The sequence below is a fragment of the Olea europaea genome, unplaced genomic scaffold (genome assembly GCF_002742605.1).
Source record: "Olea europaea var. sylvestris unplaced genomic scaffold, O_europaea_v1 scaffold83, whole genome shotgun sequence".
NCBI classification, from domain to species: Eukaryota; Viridiplantae; Streptophyta; class Magnoliopsida; order Lamiales; family Oleaceae; genus Olea; species Olea europaea.
The window spans coordinates 867,866-885,506 of NW_019266740.1; the positions used below are offsets into that span (position 1 = coordinate 867,866).

The window sequence follows — 17,641 nt, forward strand, 5'->3', positions numbered from 1 at the left end:
CAACGCACCTAGAGTAGGTCTTTCCATATAGCTCGAGAAAACATTTCTAGCGAGCCGCTTAAATTAGACGGCTTCCGACCACCGTCGTCTTGGCACCTCAATCGTCTATAGTAGTTTGTCCACTGCCGCACACCTAGCCAACAAAAACCCAATCTAGTGTTGGCTATTCCAATAGACATCACCACACCATCCCTCATCGACCAAAACACGAAAAGCAGAGACATTGACATAATTGATGTAGCACCATCACTGTCGCTGTAGCAGCGACATGGCAACTGCAATAGTAGTGTACAGGGCATTTGTGATCTCTGTACTCGGTTGGGAGGTTTTGAGATTTGGGGGGATTTGGGGGTTTTGTTTTAATTTAGAACGTAATAAATACGGGTTTATGTAATGTTTAAGTAATTTAGAGTATTAATCTAATCGGGTCATTTTTAGAGTATAGGGCCTAATTTCCCCTTTTTTTTTATTTTAATGGGTTAATAAAGAAAAACAAACAGGGACTTAGTTTGCTTTCTCTGGTTATATTGGGCCAATCTACGTTCTATTCCCGGGCTGGCTATTCTCAGCCCAGCCCAAATGTAAAGGGTGAAATCCTACTCTACTAGTGGAGAAGCAACAGCAACACAAGTAGATAGGTATAGACAATGCATACAACCGACGGTATAGAGAGAGAGACAATAGTGGACATATCATATGAGAGTGGTGGTCGGTTTCAATTGGTGGACGCCACCCCACTAGAGAGAGAAATCCTGCATTAGGTATAGGGTGGGTGGCGTTGGGTGGGTAAGTAGGTAAATGACAACTAAAGATTTTAGAGAGAGAGAGAGAGAAACAGATTGTTACGTGTGAGTGGTGGAGAAAATGGGTTGTGGGGTGGACCGGTGGCAAGTGGGGTGGGCGTAGAGAGTGCATTATCACCCATTTGCGCATGCTAGCATCATCATCCTCACCCCACCCAACAGCCTAAGTCCTTTCTCACTACAATTACTGTTACTCTTAAATTCAATGCCTATGTGCTATCTCATGATATCAACCACCACAACAATACCCCCACCACCACTCCCAACCACCCCATCTTGCTATCGTGCGCTCCTTAACATTGTTTGTCCCTTTATACATCCCACATTAGCATTAAAAAACAGTCACCAATTTCCTCTTTATCTTCGACACTATTTTCTCCCCCGTCTTGCTAACGTGCACTTCCTCCATCACCACCAGTTTTTGACCCTTGGCACAAATCCCCCAACCTGCATCCTGTCTTTGATAAAAGTTTTTTTATTTTGCCCAAAGATGAGAACTTTTTGGTCTGTAACCACGCTACCGCCTTGCTAACGTACGCCGCAACCACCTGCACAACAGATCTATCGAAAGGCGACGCCGTCAGGTTGGCTAACGTGCGCCGTTTGTCTTGATTTTGATTTCCGGTCCTTTTATTGTACCATCCGAACAAGCCATGTCATCCACCGCAACAGCCACCACTCTCGCCGTGGGGGACGTAGTCGCCACTGAAACGGTGGAAAAACCTCCCCGGAGATTCCCGCCTCCATGCTGGACCCAAGAGGAGACGCTGGCTCTGATTGACGCCTATCGCGAGAGGTGGTACGCTCTCCGGAGGGGTTACCTGCGCACGGCGGATTGGGATGCGGTGGCGGCCATCATCAATAGCCGCTTCTCCGACGCCCCCATTCCCAAGACCTCGGCGCAGTGCCGCCATAAGATGGAGAAGCTCCGCCAGCGCTACCGCGCTGAGAAGCAGCGATCACTCTCGTATCCCTACCCTGCCGGTCGCTTCATATCCTCCTGGTTCTTCTTCGACTATATGGACGCCATGGAGAACGGAACAGACCCTCCCTCGGCAGATACTGGATCCGGTGAAAAACCCGATAATACTGCCTTATTGAAATCATTTCTCGATCAGAGCATACTGAAATTGAAGCTCAAATCAAAGAATAATGTCAATTCTAGCCCAATTTTGGAAGCAAAAAATTCTGAGTATACTTCATACTTGGACATGGAAGACAATAAAGAGGAGCAGGATCTAGAACAAGAGGAGGATCATACCGGTTTCGGAACCAAATTTCGTTCTGAAAAGACTATGGGAGGATTTTCAGTGCCTCCTCTGAAGCTTAAAGCAAAGAATTCAAGCAAAAATTTCGGTGAATCCAACGCTAATTTCAATATCAGCGGTGGGTTTTATATGAAATCCTCTGGAGATATGATCCCCCCAGGATTAAGAATCAAGAAGCTGGGAAAACCCGATAGAAGAATGAACCCTGAATTCCACTACGGCGATGAAGAATATTGGGGTTTGAAAGGGGGTTTGAATCCAGGAAAAGCCATGAACGGGAATGGGGCTGGGATTAAGAGGGGGAGGAATCCAGTCGAGGAAATGGTCGAATCAATTAAGTTATTGGGAGAAGGATTGGTGAAGATGGAGAAAGCCAAGATGGAAATGGCTAGAGAAATGGAAACAGCGAGAATGGAGATGGAATTGAAGCGTAATGAGATGATACTTGAATCACAGAGACAGATTGTGGATGCTTTTGTCAAGGGCCTATTCGAGCTCAAGAAGAACAAGAAGTCCAAAATCACCACTGTTCCATCGGATTCGTAGTCGTGAAATTGAGTCGAGGATTTCCATATTAGACGTGTATGCAGTTCTAGATGTATGTCGGAATCTGAGTTCTTTTACTAAATAAGCCATAATTGTACTATTAGCAGCTTAAGTAGTGATATTTTCTTTGAGCTGTTTTGAACCTATCTAATTATGATTATATATGTGTAGATTTCTATTTTCCCTTTCCTGTGTAGTTTGTTGTTTTTGGATTTGGAGATGGTATAAAGAGAAAATTGCCCTTAACCTTACATTTTAAATGCCAATTTCAAAAATCTAGTATTTCTATTTTTCTTTTGATAATCAAGTATAAATATTAAAAAAAAAGGAATTTGATTAAAAAATCTAGTCAAACAATAATATTGGTAAAATAAGGGAACAACACACAAATCCTATATTTAAAAATCACATTTCACAACTAACAAACATCTAAAAATCTTTCAAAAATAAGGTGATAATTAAATTTATTAAAAATTTATAGTATAATTAATCTACTTATCCCACTTCACCTCCAATCCATCCATCACATCGAATCCTTCTCTTTCTCTCTTCATCCCATCTCACCTCTGGCGACTTCTCCGGCGACCTCCGGACAATTCCGACGACCTCTCTGACGAATATTTCGAGGACCTCCCGACAATTTCGTCAACGGCTCTAATAACAATTTCGGCGACCTATCCTGTTCCGATGAATATTCAGGTGACCTCCCCAACAATTCCGACGACCTCTCCTAACGTTTCGACGACTATTCCGATGATCATCACATTTCATCGACTACCTTTTTTTCTTTTCTCTTCTTTTTTGGCAATGACCTATGATCAGTTCCATTAGATTTGTGACCTGTGCACATTTTGATCTGTGACAAGTTCTATTGAATATGTAATCTAATCGAGTGGCATGAATATGCATATGACCAATTGCAAAATTAAGAAATAAAGTTTGAAATTTCAAAAATCAGAGAGAGGAGAGGTGGGATAAAGAGAGACGAGCCATTAGCTTCGGCGGTCGCTCAACAACTGTTCCGACGATCACTCCGACGCTTGTTCGGTGATCCCTCCGACAAACTACTCCAATGATCACTCCAACGCTTGTGATTAACTTTGTTTTCAATGTGACTAGCTGTGATCAAATTTGTATTCACCGTAGCTGCATGTGACCAAATCAATCTCAAGTCACAACCGATCACAATCAACACAAAATTGGCCACAAACAGTGACAACACACATACTTGATCATATAGGGTCACCACAAACAAATCTGCACACACTGCAGACTTGTGATTAACCGTGACCAACTTTATCTTCGATATAACTAATTGTGACCAAAATTGTATTCAATGTAACTGTCTGTGACCAGTTCAATCTCAAGTCACAATCGATCACAAAACCATCACAGCAACCACAGAACCAACGAATCAAATATGCACTACCTTACCACGACCACCAACAACAAAATCACCATGGATTAGAAAATCACCGACACTGTAAAATACCAACAATCATCCCAAAACTCTAGTTAAACAAAAGATCTGATAAAAAACCACCCATCATTAAAAATTTGATAAAACTATGTTGGTTCTATCTCCGTTACCAAATCCAACACCAAAACCAGTGGTGGCTCGGCTCGACCCTTAAACTCACGATGGCGAGCCGAGCTCGTGGCTCATTGAATTTGGACGAGGGTCGAGCCGAGCTTTGGCTCTTGGTCTTGTCCTTTTTTTTATAAAGAGAAAAACACAAATAAATAAAATAATGTAATGAAAATACTTTTTAAAAAAAATAAAAAGTGTTAAAAAATACAAATAATTTAATGAAGACACTTTTTTATTTTTTTATATATATCATATTATAATATTTTTCATAAAGTATAAAATATTTATATAATAAAAACGAATTATTTTTTAAAATACATTTACAAAAAATATATCTTTTTATTTCTTTTTAAAGTAGATAAAATATAAACTCTCCTCCTTTATCCGGATTTGGGACTGGCTACATCAATTTTAAGTAGGCGGAGTTAAAAATTGTACACGAACAACTTGTTGTAACGTGTACAATTTTTAAAAGAAAATTAAATTTAACGATTAAAAAATAAAGAATTTTTTATTAATATAATTAAATCAAATATCACTTACCTGACAACATGCAATTTCAGCGTATTTATCTTGTAGTCGAAAATGAGCGTCATGTCAATCATTCACGCACATTAACGCTTCCGAAACATCTTCTTTCAGTCAACTCTTGACATCGGTCAAAATCCTTTCACTTGCACTAAAAGCAGACTCCTAAGCAAATCAGTAGATCTTTCGCAATTGCAGAAACAATTGGCCAACGTCTTTCATAATTTTGCTAGAATTCAATTACTTCTTCTAAACTTTTTTTAATTGTTCTGTTTGTTGGCATATTATGATTGAAGTACTCAATTAATTCGGCAGACATTGCATTTTGAGTTTCGATCAATGTTTGATGATATGCAAATGTAAACAACGTGGCACAAGATGAACACATTGCAGTTGCATCATATCTAAATATATTAATGTCTTGAAATAAATTCATTATTTCGACATCATCTTCTTCAATTTCAGCAAAAGGAGTATGTGCAGAGGGTACCCGACTAACATTTGCACTCATTCTTTCCGCATATAAATCATACATTTCACATAATGTTTGCTCTAAATTCTTTTAGGTAATAGGTGTATCAAGTATTAAAACTTTATTGATTTGATCAATTACATATTTAGTTCCCAAAATATTATATCGGGAGTCCATTGCACATGCTAAAGGAAATAACATAGGCAATTTTTCCCAATATTTTTTAAACTTTAATTCCATAGCAATCATAATTTCACTAAAAGTATGATCATTTTTATATTTATGGAATGTTCTTGCAATTATATAAAGGCATTCAAGTACCATACAACTTGTGGGATAATAAACGCCGGATAAAATCTTTGTGGTCTCATAAAAAGATGTCAAAAATCGTTTAACTTTCAAACCTAAAATCCAATCGTATTCATTTAACATACTATTGTCATCACTTCTAACGTGTCTATTGTTATAAAAGTCAGTTATTAAATTTTTGTAACATTCACATGACTTTAATAGCAAGTAAGTAGAGTTTCATCTATGGCCTACATCGCTAACAAATGTTCTAGCAGTTGTCACTCCTAGTTCGGCACAATAATCTTCAAATGTTTGATTTCTACTAGGAGAGATCGTAATATATACTAATGTATTTCTAATCCTTTGAAATTCATCATTTATATGTTTTAAGCCATCTTGCACAATTAAATTTAAGATATGATACACACAAAAAATATGAAACAAATGCCCACCAAAATCAGGTTGAAGTGTCCTACACAATTTATTGACGATTACCTTATTAACACTAGCATTATCAAAAGTAAAAGAACGAATTTTAGTCTCACAATTATATTCTCTAACAATACTAATAATAGTATTATATATATTATTAGCTAATAATAGTATTATATATATTATTAGCATTGTGAGGAAACTCAATAATTCTAAAAGCAATAATTTTTTTATACATGCACCAAAGTGGGTCTATAAGTGTGCCGTTGCAACTATATATGCTCTTTTATTAACCTATTCTCATATATCAGAAGTTAAAGATATAACACCCCCATATTGTTGCAAATCCATAATTAATTGTTGTTTTGAATTATTGAAATATTGTATTGTATCGGCACGAAGAGTGTTTCGACTTACTCCAACGTATCTCGATTGCAGATATTCTTTCAAGAACGAGACGAAATGTTGGTTGTTTGCAATAGCCAGAGGCAACTTAGTGGCGGCAACAAATTTTACCATTCCGGTTCCAGTATTGTCCTCCGAATATACTCATGTGGATGGGGGTGAAGTTGTAGAACCGGTGCCTGGACTGTTAAATTGTAATTGTGTTTGACCAACTGGAAAAAGTCCATGTCTGACCGCACATGCTTTGTAGTGGCGATTAAGATGGGTGGTACCAATTTCTTTTTGCCATGCCAATCTTTGTTGGTAGTATTTACATACTGCTTTAGATTCTGCAAGGCCATCGACGACTTTTTCCATTGAAATCAACTTAAAGTGATCCCAACATTTTACTTGTTTTTTGCCCTTTCACTTTTCCCTCGCGTTTGGGATGTTTAAGTCGGCATCTTTGTCCTCATGTTCCACTTCGGGAACATTAATATCATCCAAATCAATTGGATTGTGGCTTCCCTGACCGTGAATGTGAACATCTTCATGTATGAGTATGTCATTTAGACCGACAAATTTATTTGAAAATTGACTTCGCGGCGTCCTAGGCGATTCGTCATGATGTGACCCATATCCCGTATCGAATAAGCTCTCAACAAATGAGCGTTGGTCCATTTGTTTGATTGTTTATGATGAAATCCAAATATAATAACTAGAAAAATATAAATGTAGTGAGATTGTGAGAAATGAGAATTGGATGAATTGAAATTGTAACTAATAAACTGTAAAAATTGAATTAATATTGTATATTTTACAGCACAAGAGGGTAAAAACTCGATAATTGATATAATAAAAGAGAGTTGAGAGAGTTGGAATAGTGATTGAGTAATTGATATAAAAAAAAAAACAAGGGAAGGTTAAGGGGTATTTATAATAGAAGGGGGAAAAAATTAAAAAAAAAATCAGTGATCGAACGATCACTGAAAAAATTCAGTGACCAAACATCACTGAAAAAGTGACTAAAACGGTCACTTTTTTTAAAAAAAAATGACCGTTTTGGTCACCTTCTTTGCGAGCCACGAGTCGAGCAAACGAGCATGTGAGGTCACCCACGAGCGGTTCGGCTCGCTCTCAGGCTCATGATTTTACGAGCTCGAGCCGCCCACGAGCCCTATTTTGACGAGCTGAGCCATCGAACCGACAAGCGGCTCAACCCTTTTGACATTCCTAACCAAAACCAATTTTCTCTCCACGACCCCATCACTCACAGCCACCACCACCTATAAGCTTACCATCGCTTTTGATATTCTTGCCACCACCCGTGAAGTCAATAAATGTTGTACCACTTCAAATACACGGTTCACTCCTTCAATTGTCAAATTTTAGCTAAATTCGCACAAAATCATATATTAATCTAGATCCAAACAAATAGCAACCAAAACCTTCAACTAGAATTCAAATCAATAACAGTGTTCACTTCTTTAGCCATAAAAACTTCCTTAAATCCGCATAAAATCAAACAATAATCCGAATCCATACAGATAGCATTCAGAGCCTTCAACTAGAATTCAAATTAATTACAATGTTCACTTCCTTAACCATCGAAAATTTGCGTTCAATAATCCTAATCCAGATAAATAGCACTCGGAACCTTTAATTAAAATTCCTTCTTGTCCATAACCTTAGCCCTAAAAAGTAGTGGAGTAAGGTTTCTCGCCGAATGGACTAGTGGAGGAGTGAGGTTTGATAGCGATAGAGGGAGGTGAAGTGTTGGGTGGAAGAGGAGGGCTAACTAGTGGTTTCAAAGCCAGATCTGGTAGACGGTGGATGTAGCTGGCAGTGGCATCGGCGACATCATGAGGACCGTCGTCGGTGGTGACTGTATCTCTAGCAGTGGTATGTGATAGATAGAAGGAGATGATATACAGAGAGAGAAGAGATGGGAAAAATGATTGTGTTTGGAAATGAATTTGTTAGATATAGTTAGATTTTTATTAAATACAATTAATAATTTTATTTAACACCTGAAATCTGAAATTAAATTTAACCCACTTGTTTAAGAAAATTAATCTTTAATTGTAGGGTTGTAGGTAATTTTCCCGTAACATAACCCTCCTTCAATGTTTTTTGGTCAAATGGCATTCACTTACAAAATACAATAAACAAATAATGTCAAATATCTAAAATGCCCTCACATGTAAAATACCCAAATATTCAATCCAATTAAATCCCTCAATTTATCTACAAAACCCATCAACGTGCTTTCCCGATGCCTTCTTCCCTAAAATCTTGTTATTCATTGTATTCTTCATCTATCTTCTCCAATATTGTGAGCACTTGAACAAGAATTTCGGTATCTATATTATCAACATTGAAATCTCTACTATATTTAAAGAAAAAAGAAAGGTATTTTTAGAAATCTCATTTACATTGGTCCTTTATTGTTGAATATAGTATAAAATGATATTTTAGTTTATTTTATTTTAGAAATCTCAAGGATCGAACCTCCTAACATAAGAAAGTCATAATTATTGATTACGCGATGAATAATGGTAGAATTGACATAGGTTATAGATGTCGCATTGGTGAAATCACAAGTCACTATCCACATTCGTTGGAAAATAAAAGTAATTAGAGTATCTACCAAATTATGTGAGCGACATGTTCATCTCGTGACTTAAATAAGTTCAAATTATGGAATATTGAGGCGCAAAAGGCTTGTGGCTGTTCATACTCGTGTTTATTGACAGAACGACTTAAGTGACGTTTAATAGCACATGTGTCATTCTGTTGGTTTCTCCTATATTTCGCTTCATTTCCACCACGTCGACCTCAAGGATCAGACCTCCTAACATAAAAAGTCGGAATTATTGATTACGTGGTGAATAACGGTAGAATTGATATAGATTGTAGATATCGCGTTGGTGAAATCACAAGTCACCATCCACATTCATAAGAAAATAAAAGTAATGAGAGTATCTCCCAAATTATGTGAGCGACATGTCCATCTCGCGCAGTAAATGAGTTCAACTTATGTTTGTGGCTGCTCATACACGTGTTTATCGACAGAACGGCACAAGTGACGTTTAACGGCACCTGTGTCGTTTTATTGGTTTCTCCTATATTTCGCTTCATTTGCACCGGATCGACCTCAAGGATCGGACCTCTCAACTTCATCAAGTCAGAATTATTGATTACGTAACGAATAATCGTAGAATTAGCATAGATTGTAGATGTCGAGTTGATGAAATCACAAGTCACCATCCACATTCGTAAGAAAACAAAAGCAATGCGAGTATCTACCAAATTATGTGAGCAGTATGTCCATCTCGCTACTTAAATAAGTTCAACTTATCAAATATCGGGGGTTCGGAAGGCTCATGGCTGCTTATACATGTGTTTATCGACAGAATGACACAAGTGACGTTTAACAACACTTGTGTCATTCTATTGGTTTCTCCTATATTTCACTTCATTTTCACTGCATCGACCTCAACGATCAGACCTCCTAACTTAAGAAAGTCAGAATTATTGATTACGTGACGAATAACGGTAGAAGTTTGTGCCGTTCTATACACGGTAACGACAATTGTGCGATTCTTATGAACAAGTTTATGTCTTTATAACACTACTTGTGCCGTTCTCCCTATCATTTCAATATCGGTCACAACACAAGTGACGTTCTCGTAGACAATGTACAAACTAACATAACGACAGTTATACCGTTCTAATGGACGTTCTCATTTTATTAACGGCACAAGCACCGTTCTCATGATCAAAACTCGACCAAAATAACGACCAAATTACTGTTATCATAGAAATGCATACGTACATTTAAATGAAAGACATAAAAACTGAAACTACAATTAACATTCAACTTGAAGCAAACACGTGCTTATCACTTGACCTCAAACATGGATCTCCTAACTTAAGAAAGTTGGAAAAGTTGATCACGTGACAAAAAACGATTGAATTGACATAAGTTATTCTATTATTTTCAATAAAATACAAGTAATAAGTATATCTCGTAATTTTTTTAAATGCTATAATCAACTTGCAAGTTAAATGTGTTCAACTTATTATTTCACAAGGCATAGACGGGTCTTGGTTGCTTAAACTCTTAATGATAGACAGAACGACGCAAGTGCCGTTTTATTATTAATGACACTTGAGCTGTTATGTTGATTTCTTCTTTATTTTCGTTTGTTTTCAACGCAACGACATTTAGAATTGGACACCCTAAGTTGTGCAGTTCTCATAGTAATAATAGAAATTTATATTTATGTTACTTGTGCTTTTCTTTTAAAGTTTTTCATCTCAGCAACGACACCGGTGCCATTCTCACTTCGCAAGGACTTTAAGTATACTATAAACAACACTTATGCCATTCTCATGGATATAATAGCAATTTGCAGTTCTCATAAACATTTTCATCTCAGTAACGATATAAATGTCATTTTCATAGAGAAATGACGTTCTCATCTTAGTAACGACAAAAGTGTTGTTCTCATAAACAATTAAATTTACAATTATAACGACAGTTTTGCAATCATTGGGATGCTAGATTGACAATTAATGAGTATATTTCTTAACTCGCAATGGGATGCTAGACTGACAATTAATGAGTACATTTAACTTAAAAGACATTAGCAAAAATGTAGGAAAAATCAACAGAACAACACAAGTGCCGTTATTAATATGAAAACGACCATTGTGCCATTATTGGGTTGTTTGAGCCCCTTTTTTTTCAAAAAAAAAAAAGAATTCTGTAATAATGTTATGATGGAGAATGTGTGATTAAAAAATAAGAAAAAGTTTTGAGTTTGGGTATAATATTATTTTATTGAAAAACGTGTGGTTAAGATTAATATGTACATGATATATATAAAAGTTAATAGATATGTTTATTAATTTAATCGACACATATAAGTGTGATAACTTATATTTTCACCACCTCAATAATATAAATGTTATGTCATTTTAATCGTTCTTTGTGACTAGTCAATCTTTTGTGTTATATACGTTAGTGAGTCTATTATTAGAGTCATTTCGTTGAAAAAATCAAATTATAGTAGATAACGACTGTAGTGTCATTTTACTTTACAGATAATGATTGAGGTGATGCTCTATATATCAGATAGCATTTGGAGTGTTATTACATTCAATGGTTTCAGATAACACAAAAAACAAACTAAATACGAAAATAATACCAACTAAATATTATTTAATACTATATTTAATAATAAAAATACAACATAGATGAGATTTCTAATAACATGTTTCCCTTTTTCTTTAAATGTAAATGCAATTTTCCAATGTAAATGATATGCTAACCAAACTCTTGTTCAAATACTCAAAAGATACCCAAAATAAGTGAAAAATATAATAAAGAACATAATTTAAGAATAGCAATAATGGTATTGAAGAAAGAAAATAGGTGATTGTAATTTTGAGAACTTAAAATTGAAGATGAATAGGGGAAGAAAATGAATTTTCACAAATTTTTAGTCGATTTCGTGAGATTTCCACAAAGAGGAAACAGAAGAGCGACGTTGATTCTTGAATTTGGGAAAATAGAGTTTACCTGAGAAGAATACGAGTGAATGAGGGAATTTGGAAGAATTTTTGTGTTAAAATGTGAATGATAGTTTGGTTATTTTATTAATTAAACTATTCTGATTTTTTTTCTCTTTTATATTGGTCAAAGGTCATTTATTCAAAATTATTGGGCAACCCGGCTATCTCACCAAATTCCCCATTAAAACATTTATAAACCATTTATCTCTACTCTCTCTAACCGCTTGCTTACTTTCCAACAATCGATCGTCTCTCTCTCTCTAGCTATCGATAGTTTTTTTTCGAAAGAGGCATTCGAAATCAACAAGCATCAAGAACATTCTATTGTACGGTGCCCACCTAGCGTTCATTAAGACGCTTGCGAACAATAGAATTGGTTTCGTGATCGGCGCTGCTAATGGAAATATTTTGACGCTGGTGGCCAAGTCGAACTTTAAGTGTCAGTAGGTCGGTGGAGGAGGATTTTGTAATATTTGGGTCCGTTTGGCTTGATTTCTCTTTCCTGATTTTGGGGCGTAGCCTACATAGGGTGTTAAGGCTCCAATCAAATGTGAGGGGGGCATAAGGGAGATGTTTCCATCGATGGTGATGGGTGTGTCCGACAACGATGGTGGTGATTGAGGATAAATATGTGGCGACAATGCCATTAGGACTTAATCAGATTCTAATTCTTCAATTGGTAGGGTTTTGGTGGCTGGTGTTCGTGCTGGTGATTTTGGTGGTACTGGATTATGAGTTTGAGGTGGTGATGGTGATTTGGGTAGTGCCAATGGTGGTGGAATGGTGTTGGATGGGTTGGGGTGAGATGAAAAGTAATAGTGACTAGTCAATTGGGTAATTGTGATCTGTTAATTGAATATAAAACCTGTGATTTGTGACTAAATTTGTAATTGTGATCTATAATTTATATTTTTGTGATTGTTGCCTTGTGTGATTTGGTATGCAATCGTAACCATGAATTGTCTGTTATTGACTTGTTTAATTAATTAACAGGTCACAAAGTTTTAAATGTGACCACTCGATTTTTGAAACTTTTTTATAAATTTCTTATTTTTGTAAGTGTATATTAAAACCTTTGTAATTATGTATTATTCCCATTTATAAAAGTGGCTTTCCAGTTTCCACCCACTTGTGTTGGGCCTGGTTTGCTGATGGGCCAATATTGGTTGGGCTATGGCTTTTCAAAATGTTGACACTCCATGTCCATATCCTGTTAAGTATGGGAAAGTATATTAACACATGCACAAAGCAGCAGTTGCTCACACTATCTCTTTTGCTGAAAATTTTGATATCTTTTCTTTTTTTATCTCATAATACGTCATCGTCACAGTTGCTCATACTAGTTCATTTTTGTGAGAAATTTACTATTTCACCCAATTCACCAAAAGTGTCTGTTATCTTTCATGAACAAATTAGATTCACTTTAATTTTGTTATGCCTTTACAGTCGTTTTAACCTTCTACGAGAAAACTCTCCGCCATTGCTTGGTGGGTCATTATAAATCAAATTTTTAGTAGATTTTAATAAAAAATAAAATAGGAAGTTGAAAAGTTGTGGAACTCATAAATATATGATTAAAATTAATTGTTAACTTCAATTTAAATTATAATTTGAATTTTAATCGGTATCAAATAACATAATTAATCATGTTATCACAATCAACACCATATCCAACATAGTCCCTTTAAAACTTAGCGTGGACTAATGACTATAACAATCGACTTGTTCAAAGGAACATTATGAATGGTAAAAAGTAGGGTTAAGAAAGATTAAAGGGAGTGATTAGGGATTTTTCGCTCAACTTTGCAACTAAATGGTTACTTTAAGGACCAATTTGAAATTTCAGTTGAACTTTAGCGACCGTTGGTGACACGTTTTCGAACGCTGTTCGGATCCGGGTTCGGATCATTTAACGGTCCGCCCCACCCGTCGTCCTGTTACCTTCTTCGTTGAAAACCCTCCATCGTTATCGCCAGGACCTCTCTCCCTCTCTCTATAAACCGTCATTCATCGCTAGACTTTTACTCTCCCTAAAATCCCCAATTATGGTCTTTCTGAACTCTACGGTCGGTAAAACCACCAGCGGCTACCTTCCACCGATTCCCTCACTCCATCCTCACCGTCCATTTTTCTCTAGACCACTCTCTTTCAGAAACCCACCTACAGTCCTCCCGCTTTTATCTAGAAAATCCGTCGCCTCCTCTTCACCTTCAGCCGCATTTAGAAACCCAGAACCTAAAAATTCTAATAAACCCTCACATTCTGAAGAATTTTTAATTTATTCTGTGAACCCTATATCTCGAAATTCGTTTACAGTCTTGTCCTCGCTCAGAACTGCGCTAATTACTACTGTTACTGCTGCTGTCCTCTTTTTCTCGGGTTTTTGTTTCAGTTTGCAACCCGGTATTGCTTTGGCTGATTCTCCTGCGCCCACCGTTGAGACGGCCGCCAATGATGCGTTAACGGAGGAAGAAAGGGAGAAATCACTCGAGGTTGAATTGAGTTCTAATCCATATGATGTTAGAGCACTTAAGAATTTAATGGAAATTAAAATAAAGAGTAAGAAGATTCCTGAAGCTATTGGCATTCTTGATAAGTTAATAGAGCTTGAGCCAGAGGAACACGAGTGGCCATTGTTGAAAGCGCATTTGCATGCTTACAACGAAGAGATTGAATTGGCGAGAAGGGGGTTTAATGAGCTGCTGAAAGTTGATCCTTTTCGTGTGGAGGCATATCATGGTCTGGTAACCGCAGCTTCTCAGGAGGAGTCAGGTGAGGAATTGGAGAAAATCAAGAAGAAGGTGGAGGAGGCTATGAAATTGTGTAAAACGGAGAATAAGAAGAGTGATTTGAGGGATTTCAAACTTTTGTTTGCGCAAATCCGGGTCATTGAGGGGGATTATGACGATGCACTGACAGTATATAAGGAGTTGGTGAAGGAAGAGCCAAGGGATTTTAGACCGTATCTGTGTCAGGGCATAATCTATACCCTGTTGAGGAAAAACGGTGAGGCGGAGAAGAATTTTGAGAAGTATAGGAGTTTGGTTCCTAAGGAGCACCCTTATGCCAAATATATTGATGATAATATGCTTGCAACCAAAATTTTTGCGCAGAAAGTGGAGAAGGAAAGAGCTGCAGCAAAGAGTTAAGGAAATGAGGGATGACTTTTTTATTGGAAGGACTAATCACAAGGCATGGCCATGGGCCATTTGTGATTATGGTGTAGTGATGTTTCATGTTAAACTCTTTACCAATGTTTTAACTTTTTTGTTTAAGGTTTTATCTTCATTTGATGTGGGTTTGATTAGGTATTTAATGAACAAATCATGGGTAAAAGGTTTATAATTTAAGGAGATGGTTTTAAGCAATAAATGCAAGAGAGAAGATGGTTCAACTCATTTTACTTCAGTCTGGTTTTCAAAAAATCTACAGGGTCTATAAGTTTGTTTGTTCTCCAACGGTGGGTTGGTGGGGCAGGGCGTGGGGTGTTGTGTACTCTTATCTACTTAAAGATTATAATTCTGTTTTTATTTCATTTTTCTATAAGCTTTTTGTATCAGTTGCTTTACATTTATGGTTTACATAGGTTGAATCACAGTTTAATTTATCACTGCCATTGAATAATTTTTCTTTTACATGTATTGATTTTTGCCTTGTAATATCCGTTATGAGCCTGGGCTTAATAACTTCCATTTACCGAGGACTTTAGTATCACCACGTCTTGGTGTTATTAGTCTTAAGGAATATAGAAATGAGGATATGGTTAAAACTATGGTCTTATGTTATAAGGCAGGACGGGTCATGTGATTTCAACAATGCATTATGGTGTTCCGAAATACGTTATGTTTTCCATTGTAGCTTATCTTTTGGTTGTCAAAGCCTTAACAATATTCCGTGTTGATGTTGGACTTCTTTTCTTTACTTTCTTTTTTTCTCTGATGTGCATGCAATTGCTTTTAGCCTTGTACGCTCTCTGGTATTTACATTATTTAGGGAGGCATTTGAATCAACACGGTGAAGATAAATTGTATGCCAAATGGATTTGTGCTTCAAAATTTGGTCTTTAGTGTAAACGAAAGGTTGAAGGGGAATTTTGAACGTCTAATTTGGTAGTCTTCATTTCTTTCTTCCCCTTCTCTCTTCTCAGTGTTTGAGGTGCAATTTACATGCACCTTCATCCTAAATTTGGTACAATCTATTCATTACACCTTGGCACAGTTCACTGACATTTCCCATGCCAGTAGATCCAATAGTTAACAAAGAGGCCAACAGCAAACTCAAGACATCTTGGCCCTTCCTCTGCTGGATTGAGCTTCGATGGCCTAATCCTTTATACGGCTCTATGTATGACCATATGTTTTTTTAAGCGTTCCTATGTATGATCATATTAGAATTGAAGAAGTTGAAGAAAATTTTGTTCGCAAGAGCAATGCAATACCAGTACAACTTGGACAAAAGTTTTGATGTGGTTCAAAAAGATTTGATTTCATTAGATGAGGAGAAAGCCAACTCCAAACTTGTTACAATTAATACTTAATTTGTGTTGTTCTTGTTGTTTTGCTTGAGCAATAGGTGGTTCAGGCATTATGCTATCTCAAGCGAAGCTTTACTGTCTTTGTGACTCGTTGAATTGTGTTATTCAGGCGGTAATTTTTTTATCTATGGGGCAAAGGATTGTGGGAAGAGAGAGAGAGAGACTAGCTGTATTGTGCTCTAAATCTTTAGTTCTTTGCTGCATATCAGGTGCATTGAACTTTAAGGAGTTCTGATGTGTTCAATTTTCTAGTTGGGCTTCCATATTATCTGCCTTCTGTTAGGGTAGCGTTAATTCATGCTTTTTGTTAGACCTGTCGGTCTTTACATCTTGGATACATTTGATCATACATAAAGGATTTCGCTATTTTTCTTCATTATGAACATGAATCAAAAGCACACAAGATTTTATAGAAGAAGGGGAAAAAGGGAATGGGTAAGAGGAGATGAGAAGAAGGGAAGGGGAGGATATAAGAGTGGAGGGGAGGGGATGGGAGGGAGAGAAAGATAGCTATTGGGGAGAAAATTCTGTTTATTCAACAATCAAGTATGTCGAATACAAAATTCCTCAATAAACAAGGAAAAATAAAATACAAGAAAATTTTTATTTTCTCCAAAATCATCACCCCATTTATCAAGTCTTCAACTAAATATATATTAAGATCTTCATCAGAAGATTTTGTTTTCTATTGTGGTTGTTCCTTGTAGGAATCTAATTAACAAAGAGAAATTACTCCTAAGATTTTCCCACTAGGATGCTAACGCTACGTGTAAGCAAAACTTTGTCCTCGTGGGTAAATCCCAAGTAATTGTCAACCCCATGTTGTGTAGGCCGGTTGGCCCAATTTTTCCTTTTCTTTTACGGAGTTGGGGATGAACAGGGTTTTAGGATACTATTCTTTTAGTCATTTAGATATCTGTCTAGCTTTGCATCTCCATCTCTGTACAGATTACACAGTCAATTCTCAAGTATGTAGGAACCATATTCTGGTTTATACATTAGTAAATTACATGATCGAGCAAATTCCTGGCCTTTCATTAGAATTTTTTAATTGAACTAATATTTTGCTGGGTATTCTGACTTCCCACGAAATAGGTGTAAGTCTATATTTATGCTGTTTCTCATCTGCGGAACGAATTCAGTTTAAGGTTGAACAGAGACGTCTTCTTCTGGTCCATATTACAAGAAAAGTTTTCTTTCTTGGGAGAT

At 36.6% G+C, this 17,641-nt stretch overlaps 2 protein-coding genes across 2 annotated transcripts; both read left to right on the plus strand.

Moving 5' to 3' along the window:
• Positions 1 to 651: 651 nt before the first annotated feature.
• Positions 652 to 2,863, plus strand: LOC111391728 (trihelix transcription factor ASIL1-like). The gene has a single exon (XM_023016976.1). It carries the CDS (start codon positions 1,457 to 1,459, stop codon positions 2,615 to 2,617), a length of 1,161 nt encoding a protein of 386 aa, XP_022872744.1. The 5' UTR covers positions 652 to 1,456; the 3' UTR covers positions 2,618 to 2,863.
• A 10,950-nt stretch (positions 2,864 to 13,813) lies between these two features.
• On the plus strand, positions 13,814 to 15,428 carry LOC111391746 (protein SLOW GREEN 1, chloroplastic-like). Its single transcript, XM_023016994.1, has one exon. The coding sequence runs from the start codon at positions 13,944 to 13,946 to the stop codon at positions 15,045 to 15,047; it is 1,104 nt and encodes a 367-aa protein (XP_022872762.1). The 5' UTR covers positions 13,814 to 13,943; the 3' UTR covers positions 15,048 to 15,428.
• Positions 15,429 to 17,641: the final 2,213 nt, after the last annotated feature.

Coding starts and splice junctions, on each gene's coding strand:
- LOC111391728 (XM_023016976.1), top strand. CDS start 1,457: ATGTCATCCACCGCAACAGCCACCACTCTCGCCGTGGGGGACGTAGTC.
- LOC111391746 (XM_023016994.1), top strand. CDS start 13,944: ATGGTCTTTCTGAACTCTACGGTCGGTAAAACCACCAGCGGCTACCTT.